Below are 14,702 nucleotides of genomic sequence, written 5' to 3'. Positions count from 1 at the left end.
CGACTAAAGCCAATCATATTCGTTGAAATGTTATTTTATAATAATACGGGTTCGTCTGTGTATATTGATTGTTGTGCAACATTTTTCTGTTGAGGTATAAGCTTTGATGCTGAAAACATAGCTTACTTAATTAAAGACACATTTATTTGGCAATGTTTAGAAAACCTAAACAACGACCGTTATCATATATGGTAATGAAAAATAAGGAAATATTGTTCCTATATTCGCATGTTTGATGTATTACAGTTTAGGATACACCAAACTTTTATCAGATGAGTCGTTATCTCTTTGATGCTGGTGGGATGATGGGATAAAAACCTGTGCTGTCTGCCATCACAGGTTAACATCCAATTCAATTTTAATCAATATCTTCGGCGAATCACAAGTTGGAGATGGATCTGCCACTAAAGGAGATAGAGGTGCGGTGGTCTTGGAGGGTCTCCTGCATTATCTTCTCTTGGAACAGGTTAAGCAAGACGGAGAGCAGACATCTATGACGTAAGCCAACTGGTGTCTTGCAGAAAGAAATATGAAAATGCAGATTAATCAGAATGGCCAAAATTAAACAAGATATATTTCCTAAATGATGAAGCCATTCGACATAGTTTAACAACAAGTCCAGAGAAATCAATAACAACGTGATACAAATGACATAATAATGAAACGGAATGTAACACAAATAAGTATGTAACTCAAAGGCTAGAGCCATGGTACACAATGCAGTACAAAATAAATAGGTTTAAACTTAACACACAAAAAAACAATTCATGCTTAAGAATGTCACACCGTGGCCATAGTAATACATAGAATGGCAAGGTATATACAATTACGTGCACCTAAATACCAGAGTAATGAAACATAATGTAAGACTAAGACCAGAGTAATTAAACATAATGTAATACAAAGTCATAAATCGTGCGAGAGATTACGACAGACTGGCCAGATCAATCGTATAAAAAGTAACAAAACAACCAGAGTAATTCAATATAATTTAAAAACTAAGAACAGAGCTATTCAACATAGTGTGACACAAAGGCAGCAGTGACAGAGTGATAAAAACAAAGGTCGGATTGATGCATACTAGCTAGAGCTATGCGACAGAATGGTACGAATAGACACGAGATTTTCATCACAATGTAGCACAAATGCAAGAGCTATGCAAAATGATCAGACAATTGTAGCGCAATATTACACACCTACTGGAGATATGGGTCTGGATTTAAGACCAGCATTGTGCGACAGAATGTACCACAATAGCCACACCTATTCAACAGAATGTAACACAAGTGCTTAAAGCAAGTAAATGTAACGAAAAGGCCAAGATGTAACACAGAATGTTATCAATAGGCCAGTGTCATGTAACAGTGAACTGACAAACAGGGACTTAAGTCCCAAAGACCACAATAAATAAATGTAGAGAACGGTAGTGAGACGTATTTCTGCGATCGCACATTTTGTAAATTGCCACTGCTGTAAGTCAATGTTGATCGACGATACATTTTATCTTTAATGACTTATTCTATTCCACGATGAATACAGTGCAACTAAAGGGTGTCACGGCAACTGATTTGCATGCATCTACATGTTTTGAATTAACTTCAAACATAACGTGATCATGTGTATGACTTTTTGAGTTTGAACCCATATTTGCGCGCGTCGGTTGAACGGTGGTGAATTAAACACCAAGGCCAGAGCTATTTATCCAAATGTTCCGTATTCGCCAGAGCTATTCAACAGAATGTAATCAAAAGATCATAGTTAAGCAACAGAATGTACCGCAAAGGCCAGAGCTATTCAACAGAATGTAATCAAAAGATCATAGTTAAGCAACAGAATGTACCGCAAAGGCCAGAGCTATTCAACAGAATGTAACACAAAGGCCAGATAAATACAGACTAATGAAACATATTTTATACAGTCAACGGACCAATGTTTAATGTGACCTAAGATTTCAGGTCAACGTATTTTTTTTAATAATCGTCCGTTCTTTCACTGAGCTCGATAGAAGCAACCGTTTTGTTCACACAAGTTCTGATCTTTTGAAGAATGTAACTTTTGACGAATCTTTATCCTTAGCGTTGTTAGTCAAGTCTGTAACGAACGTTTTACACATACATCTTAAATTATTTAAGGACTACTGTCTTAATAACCACCTTACAATAAGTTAGCAATTAAATAGTCTCGGTATTCAGCAACTGAACATCAGACTTGAATTCTTAAGGTAGATATTAACTCCAGTCTTTCTACGTGATTAAAGTTTAGAAGCACTTTAAATAAGCCGCATAACATGTATTCCTACTGATTTTGAAACGCTAATTGTAATTGCATATGTAGTTGTACGACTATGTTATCAATACGCGTATACTCACATTGTACATGCATTTCAAGCTTTATAAATGAGTTTCTACTTTAATGGACCGTATGTTTTAGTGACAGTCATATACTCGTACCATTCATATAAGAATTCAAAAATGTATTTATTTGTTTTCCTCTCATTTCCATCAAGCTTAGGCAAATATGTTTCTTTTTTAAATGAGTATCTAACAGCTTTGATGCGTATGCAGCGAGAAACGCTATCGTCACATATCATTTCAGTGATTAATGTCACATAAGAAATGGCACATTTTACAAATCAAGCAAATTGTATTTCGCATTAACAATAATTGTGTGTTAACTGGTCAGTCGTAAACAAGTAATCATTATGCTTTTAAATCAACATTGAGTACATATATCGAAACATTTATCTTTATATTACACATAAAAACTATAAACTTCGTTTGTGGTTTTGGACTGAAATATCAAATTTGTCACTAACATTCGGAGACGGGCATGAGTTCTCTGTACTCTTATTTATAGACACAATGTATGATTTATAAAAGTATGTTTTGTTGTTGATGTATGTGCATGACATTGATTCCCGTTATACATGTATTATAAAAGGCATCCTGTGACCAGGCACAATGACTGCGAAGTTCGGGATAGCTTGATGGGGGAAATATGGTACCCGATTATTTAAAGGTTTACAAAAGTGTTGACTTCTTAGTAGTCCCTTTGAGATGCCTTATTTGCCATTAAAATAAATCCTAGTAGTTTCTTTGAGATGCCGTATCTGCCATTAAAATCAAATTATCACTTTTATTTGCCAGCAAGGTGGCGTGGTTGCTTTAAACCGTTTCATACGAAGACAAGAACATGGGCTGATAAGCAACATGAGAGGATTGAACATAAGTACCGATTATATTCAACATATTAAAGTACGGCGAAGAGTGGAACATATTGGCAGTGAATTAAAATCCTATCATTTAACACTTGGTCTAGAGATAAATATCATATGAACAATTTACTCTGGGTTATTTGATAGATATATTGATAGTTGGTTCAGTCCATTAAGCCATATGTGTAACATGAGGATAAAATAAATACACATGCTTTACAACATACAAAACTAATACACAATATTCATTCATTAACAACGGAAGATGTTATTTTTTGAAATGATGAAAAACACATCAATTTGAATGCAATTTAAGATGAAAGGTCATTGCGAGAAACTTGCAATAAAGTATCAAAAGGGTAACTACATAGTTTGCAAATACATTCATCATCTGTTTCAATGCGTCTCAAGAGGCCGTATATTGAACACGCAAGTGGTAAGTGGCCACTTTAGATGTTTATCAGGATCTTTAATTCGAAAAGAGGACAATACTTGAACAACATAATGAGTTTCTCGTTTTCATTCTCGAACGTAAGGTGTATTTGTAATTAGGCGAGTATTTCTTTTCAGGGTTTCAATGTTTTAAATGTTATGACCCACAGTTCCTTAAGCTTTAATTTCTTATACATGGAAAAAAATTATATATTTATATTATGTATGTTTTTAAATACCGCGTCATTAATTATTTTAAATGATCGTAAATAATTTAAATATCAAGATCTTTAATAACGGATTTTTAAAAAAACGTTGTGGAAGCAAAACCTCATGCGCAATGGCCATGTATGCTTTAGAAATTAAAAAAAATATTATAACGCAATACACGCTTCATGATTTAATGTATTTTGACTGATAAAAGTCACGAAACGAAACAATTATATTCAAAGTTTTCGTAGTCACTAGTGTTATTTTGCTTTTTTGACTCAGTTCAATACTTTCATTTGTTGAATGAACTTTTTGTTAAATGTTTTACAAGCATTGATTTTCATTTTCACTAATGGCGGCGATGATGTTTAAAATATCTCCCTACTAATCTAAGTGACAAAAAATTAATTATCCCGAAGTATGTTAACATTTCCCCTGAGTTCTGTTGGTTTAACGAAATCGTTATTTATTGTTGTTTTTCATTTTCCTCATTCCAAACAAGTTCAAACGCAGAACAGTTGTACAAAAGTTTCTATTATATCAGTTTTAAAAGTGAAGCATTTGATGTTCTCATAAGTTCTTTAATATAGCCAACCATTTCTGTGACTTTTTAAGGATGTACTCATACGGTGTTTCAGATGCTTAAAAATTGATATTATTGTTGAACGTTTTCAATAAAACCAAATATTCCACTGCTTGTTTACAACCTAGTAAATACCAACAGTTTCCACGGTGCAAAAGCTGATGAATACGTTTTATTTAATATAACTCCGGTATTTGTACACTTTTATTATATGATTTGTTAGCTTCAACTAACACGACCGATCCTGTAATGATGGACAGACGCATTTAAAAGCATAGTAAACTGTTGCAGATGATAAGTATTGGTGGAAAAATATACTGCACTAAATAGCATGTTACTGTTCTACCGTTGTCCATCTTGTCAAACGACAACAACAACAAATGCTGTAAAACATCGCGTTGTTTGAGTGCATTTCAAATTGTAATGAAATATAAAAAGCAGTCTCACATTTCAGTAATGCGCCATCTATTCCAACACTTTTATTCATAGTGCATAATTACAATTAATCAGAAAAAATGAATACATTATAATTTGATGCGACTCAAAATGCATTGACATTCGCGTACTTCAATTGAATGATGCAATCAAGTGATACCGCTAGAAAGCGAGCGTGCACGTTAAGGCGAATGGTTTTGCATTCAGTTAAAAAGTAATAGAAACACTGCATTGGATTTATAACTTTTATTATTCTTATACAGTACATTAATTTAAAATATATACACATTCAATGCACTTACATATTCAAATAAAAGAACAGATGAAACAATGCATAAGGACGGTGTAATATTTTAACGAGTTAGATCGTCTACAAGTTTTAACGGAAATTAAAGCCCATGTACATGTAGGAGCACGATAAATGCTAGTAGGATTGAAAAGCACAAGTTTAAGCAAACCCAGTGTTTCCTACTATAAAAATCTTGCCTCAGAATCAAACTATTTTAGTTATCGTTATGACAGTTTCAACTCTTCATACTTAAGTGATTTAAAAGAGCACGTTGGGGTAATATTGAATGTGAACGACCGTTAAACGAATACAAATCACAAAGCGAGAACATTAGTGAAATCGACGTGATTCAAAACAGCGTGTTGGGATGATGTTGAACATAAGTTTTAATCACAAAGTGATAAACATCAGTGAAATAGATATATATAACTTATTCACCTGCGAGCATGTTATATGCATGTTTGTTGAGATATGTCTATCAGTGGATTCCAATTGAACAAGAGATATTTTATAATGGGCTCGTACTGCTCACTATCGGGTGATTGATAGAGTAAATGATAACGCCATGGGTTGTATACACAGTGGAGAATCGTAAAGTGAGCGCATTTGAAGGTGTTCGATCTGTTCGGCGATGATCAGTTCCTTGTGAATTGTGAACTCTTACATGTTTTCGAAAGGTAATCAAGAAATGACATCCAATATAGTCATCTATGTTTTTACAAATGTAATCCGATATCATCGAATGTCAATAGTTTTACTACAGCTAACTTATGAGTAAAATAATACAATAAAAATGCAAATAATTAACTAGAATCTTACACAGATAGTTTCTATTTTCAGCAGTTTTACTGTTATCAGCAACCATAGATGTAAAAACATGAATTTGCTCACAAGTATAAAAACAAATGTTAAAATAAGACTACATGTATGATTTACATTAATAATTAAACAATATAAGCAATAAAATGCCAAAAGAAGATACAAAATATGCGTAAATTCGTTTAAATATGTTGATATTAACCGTACTAATAATCGACGTAGAAATCACCAACTCAAGTGTGCGGTTGTACACCGTTGTAGAGAGCAATCAGCATATCGCAGAACTTAGAGTATTCAAGCCAAGCGTTGGAACATGCACGGCACCTGCAACTGTCCGGGGTAATGAGCGAATTTCTATTGACGCACTTTCACAGCCTTTATGTTATTATCATGTTGATATGTACGGATGAAGGACGATTCAGCCCGATTCAATTCAAGTTCGTTTAATTTGATCAGAGTTAACATGCTTTCGTTTGCCTCTGTATGTATACCAATAGGCTTCCCCGAAATATTTGCAGCATCTCAAAAAGGACAGATTCCATTGTAAAAGTGTATATCAGTCTGCAGCAGTTATCAACATCTCCCAATCATATGAACAAAGATTTATGAAGAAATCTCAAGATCGGAAAGACATTTTACCTTCAAATTGTTAACACGCTTTTGTAGAGAAGTAAATTCAGACACAGATTATATAACATATGTTGTGGTGTAACCCGATCAAAAACGGGATGAAGAACAACCGGCCCCGTCTGGGAAAGAGTTATGAATATATGGATACGTTTGATCAACTTGCTGATCAAAACAGAGCAAGTCTTCATTATGTTTCACAGGTCACATTATACAATGAACATGCAGTTATTGCTACAACAGGTGAACAAATATTGCAGAGCGGTTGGATGATGGTAATCTTATTTGTGTAATCATCTACTGAGATGCTACGTACTGTCAAAGAAGGATATCATTGTTAGAATTTAAAGCAATATTTAAGAAATTACGGAAAACGTATCAAATAAGCAACAGTTCAGTAAAACTTCTACAAAGTTATGTTGTGACAAGAAAAAAATGAATCACAATTAAGATTAAAAAATGACAAGAATACTATAAAATAATCAGTATGGTTCTTGAAAATATCGTAATAATGAACATCCGTTTTCGAACCATGTAAGAAATCTGCATTGAAAACCGTTACATATAATTTATATGTTTTAGTGTTGAGATAAGAAAAACTCACATCAACAACAAAATATAAAAATTCAGACAAGCAGCTTAAAAAAAACATATTAAAAGAACTAGGCATACAATAGAAAGATCCGTTTTCGAATCATTTCGTTACTCAGTATTGAAATCAATTTTCAGTTAGATTGCTTGAAACAAGTATCACACTATGTGATTGGAAATAATGAAAGAACATAACAGAACATCCAACAACTATCGGGAAAAATCTATGTGTTGTCAAGTCTGTGCCGTGTCAAGTCTATGCATTGTCACGTCTATGTGGGGTCACGTCATTGCAAATTCACGTATATATGTTGTCATGTCTTGTCGAATTCACGTCTTAAGGTTTCATGTTTTTCTAAGGTCAAGTCTGATGTCACGTCTATAAGGTTTTACGTCTACGTGGTGTCATGTCTCTGTGGTGTCACGTCTATAAGGTTTCACGTCTACGTGGTATCATGTCTCTGTGGTGTCACGTCTATAGGGTTTCACGTCTACGTGGTGTCATGTCTATGCGTTGTTACGTCTATTCGATGTCAGGTCTATACGGTATCAAGTCTATGCGGTGTCATGTTTAAATAAATGGCAAGATTGTCCTGAACCTGATGCTAGTATTTAAATTTTAAACAATTGCATTTATAAATCTTATTTCATGTATTATGTCTTTAAAATCACAATAAGATACTTTCAACCCAAGTTACTAGCAAAACAAATGGGCTAATGTCTACATTCGGGCCTTATTTCGTTTAACTACCAGTTCGCAAACAGTGTATTTAAGTCGTCAAAGCAACGTATGCCAAAAAATATTCATCTGCAAATTAAAATCAAGATTTGAAACAAGGTGCACATACAGACCATATACCGATGTTTATCGGCCATCACCGTCATACACGGTACTTTTCAAATGCTGAACCAATTATTTAATAAATAAATACAGCGCCCAGGTTTTGTGGTGGACAAGTCGATTGTGAAACATCTTTATTAAGCTTGTTTTCACAAATTCAAGCCTTCGTTGTACGTTAACATTATCGGAGTTAGGTCTCCGATAAGATTGTAAACTACGTTCGTCCTCATTTAAAAGTATGAAGATATAAGTCGGCTAAGAATTGTTATGAAAAAAACACTTCCGCGACATTAGTCATAAATCTAAGTTGTATCTTATTTAATTTAATGACGATCGTTTTTAATCAACAAAACTAATTAACATCAACACATTATTCCTTAAGAAAAGATATTTATTGGAAAAAAAAGTACATCAGTTGTGAACATCCAGTTGTTAAAAGGCAGTCATCACTTGACTGCATGGAAGTTTTGCCGAGTTCTCTGACAAGGCCCAGTAAGCCGCTCTCACAACACTATGTGTAAGAACCAATACAGAAACCGATAAGATTAAATCTTGTACAGTATAGACGGATATATATAAAAACGAGGCATCATCATCATCATCATCATCATCATCTTCATCATCAGCATCATCATCATCATCATCATCATCATCATCATCATCATCATCGTCATCGTCATCGTCGCCATCATCTTCTTCATCAGCATCATCATATTCTTCTTCTTCTTCTTTATCATCATCATCATCATCATCATCATCATCAACATCATCATCATCATCATCATCATCATCATCACCATCATCATCATCATCATCATCATCATCATCATCATCATCATCATCATCATCATCATCATCATCATCATCATCATCATCATCATCATCATCATCATCATCATCATCATCATCATCATCATCATCATCATCATCATCATCATCATCATCATCATCAACATCATCATCATCATCATCAAATCTTGTACAGTATAGACGGATATATATAAAAACGAGGCATCATCATCATCATCATCATCATCATCATCATCATCATCATCATCATCACCATCATCATCATCATCGTCATCGTCATCGTCGCCATCATCATCATCATCAATTAGAAGCTGATCACCGCGGACCCATAGACAACATACATCAGTTCCGCGCCCCTGCGCTTCATCAGCATCATCATCTTCTTCTTCTTCTTCTTTATCATCATCATCATCATCATTTTCTTCTGCTTCTTCTTTTTCGTCATCATCATCATCATCATCATCATCATCATCATCATCATCATCATCATCATCATCATCATCATCATCATCATCATCATCATCATCATCATCATCATCATCATCATCATCATCATCATCATCATCATCATCATCAATTAGAAGCTAATCACCGCGGACCCATAGACAACATACATCAGTTCCGCGCCCCTGCAATTACAATGTCAGTGTGACCATTAACTCCGCCGTATAATCGTTCAGGTGATCGTAGCATAATATGCATATCGAGGGGAAAATACACAGGGGGTCAAAAACGTGCACAGCAGTCAAAATGTATTAATTCGATGTGATAAACACTTGCACATGTATATGCCGTGATGCCGTGATACAATGTCCTAAACACTGGAAATCATATAATTTTCTTGTCGGACATCTAAATGTGGACTATTCTACAGATGTTGTAGAGTTTATCGTTTCGTATGTAATGTTTAGTTGGTTAAACATATCCAGTTACTTAGTTACTTAAACATCACAAAGATATAAGCGTCTATTATTAAAATAAAATACTAATCTAAGATCATGTGTACAGTGCTTCTATCAGGACTCACTCCCACATTATCAATGTCTCCAACATATGTGTTGTGAACTGGATGTTTTATATAGCTTAAATTAAAGTCGACATCATATTGTTAAGGCCACCATTGGTCGTTGGTGAAAAAACAGGCTTAATTATTAGTACACTAGCCGTTGTCCGGTTCTCAAAATCAACACTTTGTCAGAGCAGTCCGCCCTTATTTTGACCGGCGAGTATTTGTCCGGATAGCATGCACTTTATCTAGGTTATATGTTTCATGCAAAAAAAAAGATTGTATTCAGTGAATAGTGCAGGAGGGGGATCTCGGACATGTGCACAATTATTATTTTTTAAATAATTTTATAAAGACTTGTAAAGACAAAAAGGGCGTTTTATTATCAGGTTGTTACCTGCAACACCAACTTGTTATTTTCCGTCGCGGACGTGCTAGTACCTTTCGTATGCGATGTGCATAGTATGTCGATGAACCTCCACGTGGTTATCATTTGAGTCTGGTTCTCTTCTCGTTGGCTTAATGAATGAGCGTAAAGTGTCGTCCCAGATTAGCCTGTGCGAACTGCCGGTACGACACTTTCCGCTTAAAATGGATTTCAATTCAGAGGCGACTTATGTTAAACGGATAAATTCTATAACGGGGCAAAGTGTCGTCCCTCACAGCACGGGCTTAGCTGGATTCTACGCATATGCATTAGGCCATGTTTTATCAGAACAAGGCTCATTTAAGTGTTTATTTTCTATTCTGCTTTGTTTTCTTTTTCCGGATGTACGCAGGCATGATCAGCATACAGATACTGATCGGACATCAATCCCCATTTTGTATCTATCAGTAGAATTGATCAATTATAAGAGGATCTAGCGAAAATATGACTTTTCACTGTAAAGCCCGGGTAATATTTTTACAATATAAAGTCGTTTAATGACTTTATCTGCGAAGAAATCGCGCTTTCAATATTGATGACAAAATTATGCATATTTAAACACACGTTATCAATCTGTAAAGTGATTGATTGTGACGCGTATGGCGTCTATGCAAAGTCAGGTCCATGCGGTGTCACGTCTACACGGCGACATCTCTTTGCTCTGTCACGTCTATGCGGTGTCAGGTCTGTGAGGTGTGGGGTTTATGCGATGACAAGTCTATGTGGTGTCATATCTATGCGGTGCCATTTCTACGCTGTGTCAGGTTTATAAGGTGTCACATCTTTGCGGTGTCGCGTCTATGCGGTGTCATTTATATGAGGTGTAAAGTTTGTGCGGTGTAAGATCTACCGGTATGCGGTAAAATGTCTATGTGGTGTCCCATGTATGCGTTGACATGTCTTCGTGTTGTAAATTTTATGCGGAGTCACAACTTTGTGTCAGGTCTTTGCAATGTCACGTTTATGCGGTTTCGCGTCTTTGAATTGTCCGTTCAATGCGGTGTCACTTCTATGCGGTGTCAAGTTTATGTGGTGTCACATTAATGTGTGTTCATGTCTTTACGGTATAACGTCGATGCGATGTCTCGTCTATATGGTGTCAAGTCTATGTGGTATCAGGTAAATGCGGTGAGACGTCATTACGGTGTAATGTCGATGCGGTGTCACGTCTATGTTTTGTTAAGTTTAGCGGTTCCACGTCTATGCGGTTTCAGGTCTTTGTTATATCAAGTCTTATGCAGTTTCAGGTCTATGTGATGTTACGTTTATTCGATGTCAGGTCTATGCTGTGTCGTGTCTAAACTGTGTCACGTCTGTGCGGTTTCATGTCTATGCGGTGTCGGGTCTATGTGGTGTAATGTCTATGCGGTGTCAGGCCAAGGTGGTGTCACGTCTTTAAGCGGTGTCAAGTCTATTTGGTGTCACGAATGTATAGTGTCGCGTCGATGCAATGTGCAACGGTGTCAGGTTTATGCGGTATCACCTATATGTCTTGTCATTCTATGAGGTGTCAACGTATTGTGTTGTTAGGTCTACGTGGTGTAATGACTATTCGGTGTCACGTCTGCGCGGTTTCATGTCAAAGCCTGTTATGTCAATGCGGTGTCAGGTCTATGTGGTGTCGGTCTATGCGGTTTCTTGTCTATAAGGTGTCACTTGTGCGCGGTGTCATGTGTATGTGATGTCACGTCTCTGGTGTGTCACATTTTTGTGGCGACACGTCTATGTGGCGACACGTCTATGGGGTGTCAGGTCTATGCGGTGTCAGGTCTATGCGGGGTCAGGTCTATGCGGTTTCAGGTCTATGCAGTGTCAGGTCTATGCGGTGTAACGTCTATGCGGTGTCACGTCTATTCGGTGTCACATCTATGCGGTGTCGCATCTATGTAGTGTCAGGTGTATACGGTATAATATCTATGCGTTGTCAGTTCTATACGGTCTCGAGTTTATGCGGTGCCAGATCTATGCGGTATCGCGTCTATGCGGTGTCCTGTTCGTGTAGTGTAAGGTATATGCGGCGTCAGGTCTATACGGTATCAGGTCTATGCGTTTTCACGTTTATGCGTTGTCAGATCTATTCGGTGCCACGTCTATGCAAGATAACGTCTAAGCGATGCAAGGTTCATGTAGTGCAAATTTTATTCTGAGTCACAACTATGCGGTGTCAGGTCATTTTATTGTCAAGTTTATGCTGTGTCACGTCTATGCAGTGTCCCGTCTATGTGGTGTCAAGTCCAAGTGGTGTCCCGTCTATGCAGTGTCCCGTCTATGCGGTGTCAAGTCCATGTGGTGTCCCGTCTATGCGGTGTCAAGTCCATGTGGTGCCACGTCTATGCAGTGTCAAGTCTATGTGGTGTCATGTCTATGCGGTGTCACGTTTATGCGATTTCAGGTCTACGTTGTGTTAAGTTTATGCGGTGTCAAGTCAGATCTATGCAGTATTTCATCTTTGTTGTGTAACGTCCATGCAGCGTCACGTCTATGTCAAGTCTATGTGGTGTCATGTTTATGCGGTGTGGCGCCTATATGACGTCACAAAGCATTAACGATGCTGTTTACTGCGTGTTTACATTTTAACCAAACAATGGCTTAAATCTCAGGTTATGTATTTTATCATATCCGTTTCTGTTCTTTCTCTGTTTAAAAATTGTTTGTGAGAATAACCTCGACCCGATACTTGTGTTTAAATTATCAACACTTGCAATTACTCACCTCGTTACATGTATAATGTATTCAAAAGCAATAATTTTAAATATTTCAAAATAAAAAGAAATAATGTGCGAATGTTTCAGTGTTTTGATTAAAAAGCACTTGCATAAGCGAAGCTTCAATTGACGTGTTTCTCTGTGACAACTGCTATTTTCATAGTTAATTATTAATAATATAAAACAATGTTTTCACTGGGCAGATGAAATATTAAAACGAACATGACAAACTGATAACAAAATATTAAAAGAAAGGACAAAAAGAAAATTCGTAGTTTATGATGACTGAGATTAGAAATACCTAATACCACATAAATAATTAAAACCTTATCATGAATACATGGGTATATATCAGGATATATTTTTATCAAAAATATTTTCCGTTAAATTTAATTAAAATGAGTCATATTTCTTAAAAAAAATAGCCTATGTGAAAATAATTTAAAACAATATTGTGTTATATAGATCCGCATTAAGAAATGTCAAACGTTCCAATCTCATTTCGTTATATCAGATTGAGTATTTTAAAATTTAACCTGTAATACATTTACCAATTACCAAAGTGATTTTCAAAAAAATAAATAAAAAATAATATAACATTACCTCGTTGAAATACTTATTCAAATCAGAATCGATTTGAATAGCTAAGACTTGTGGAAATCATTAATACGGAATTCGCTTTGCTTCTTAAAACGTTATTGGTAGGTCAAGTGTCCTTTGTTATTAAAAGCAAATCTATTGTATTTCAACTTGCCGAAACGACTTATTGTTATATGTTTTATATAAATACGTTTTTATTTTTCTAGCGATTAGCGTATTTTGAAACAATTATAGTGGCGATTTTTAACATAGTTTAAACAGATTTTACATCGGGATTAACTCGTCTTCCATGAATGATTTCATCAATTCATAGCTACTTGAGTCAGTCAGATTGCATCATTAAATGCAACTTTTTTATTATAAACAATTAATAATCCTCTGTATTTCTCATATGTACATTATTCGGCATAGCAGCTAATACCAGGTTTTCACCTTATTTGATCTTTAACAACACCCAATAAAATCTTAAAGAAATTTCCCGCTAGTTTGCCCGAATAACTGATAATTTGGCACCTGTTAAAATGTACCTCAACTAAGCATGATATAAAACTTGATGAAGTCAAGTTTGTTAAATCATAATATGAAAACATTTATTAATATATTTGTTGTGCAATATAACGGAAAGAATGTACAACGATGGGGAAAACCCACTTATTTTGTAGATTTGTTTTTATCACATGCCATACCCTGTTTCCCATGTAATATAACCATTACGAATATTTAAATCTGACACATGTGTAATATACTTTTTAAGCGTTTTCATAAAGGATATTTGTTGGATCCGGTGGATTATCGATTTTAATTCACGAGTGATCATAGAAAATAATATTTTCACAAGTGGCGCAGCCACGAGTGAAAATATATGTTTTCTCTGATCACGAGTGAATTAAAATCGATAATCCACCGAATCCAACAAATTTTCTTTTTATTTAATGCACTTTTCACAGTTAATATACATTGTTCAAGCGTTTAGCTAACGAATTTTGCTGGGATAATGACGTCATTTCGTCAAAAAAATGACGTCATTTCACAGTAAACAATGAAAAATATCGATAATTCTCACTGATAATTTTCACTGTTTGAAACAGTGAAATTATCAGTTTTAAATCACTG

At 35.4% G+C, this 14,702-nt stretch overlaps 1 protein-coding gene across 1 annotated transcript in view; it reads left to right on the top strand.

Annotated features, from left to right (window-relative positions):
* Positions 1–392: 392 nt before the first annotated feature.
* The window catches only part of LOC127869797 (uncharacterized protein DDB_G0271670-like), a gene marked incomplete at its 3' end in the record, with an annotated part of 16,383 nt that continues 2,073 nt past the window's right edge, over positions 393–14,702 (top strand). Inside the window, exons 1-2 of the mRNA XM_052412457.1 lie at positions 393–419; positions 8,607–9,025. Of these exons, the coding sequence (XP_052268417.1) occupies positions 393–419; positions 8,607–9,025 (446 nt within the window). The remainder of the gene's footprint in view (positions 420–8,606; positions 9,026–14,702) is intronic.

This window comes from Dreissena polymorpha, chromosome 2 (assembly GCF_020536995.1).
Source record: "Dreissena polymorpha isolate Duluth1 chromosome 2, UMN_Dpol_1.0, whole genome shotgun sequence".
NCBI lineage: Eukaryota > Metazoa > Mollusca > Bivalvia > Myida > Dreissenidae > Dreissena > Dreissena polymorpha.
Note: the sequence above shows the minus strand (reverse complement) of the source record. Positions and strands in the feature narration are given on the sequence as shown.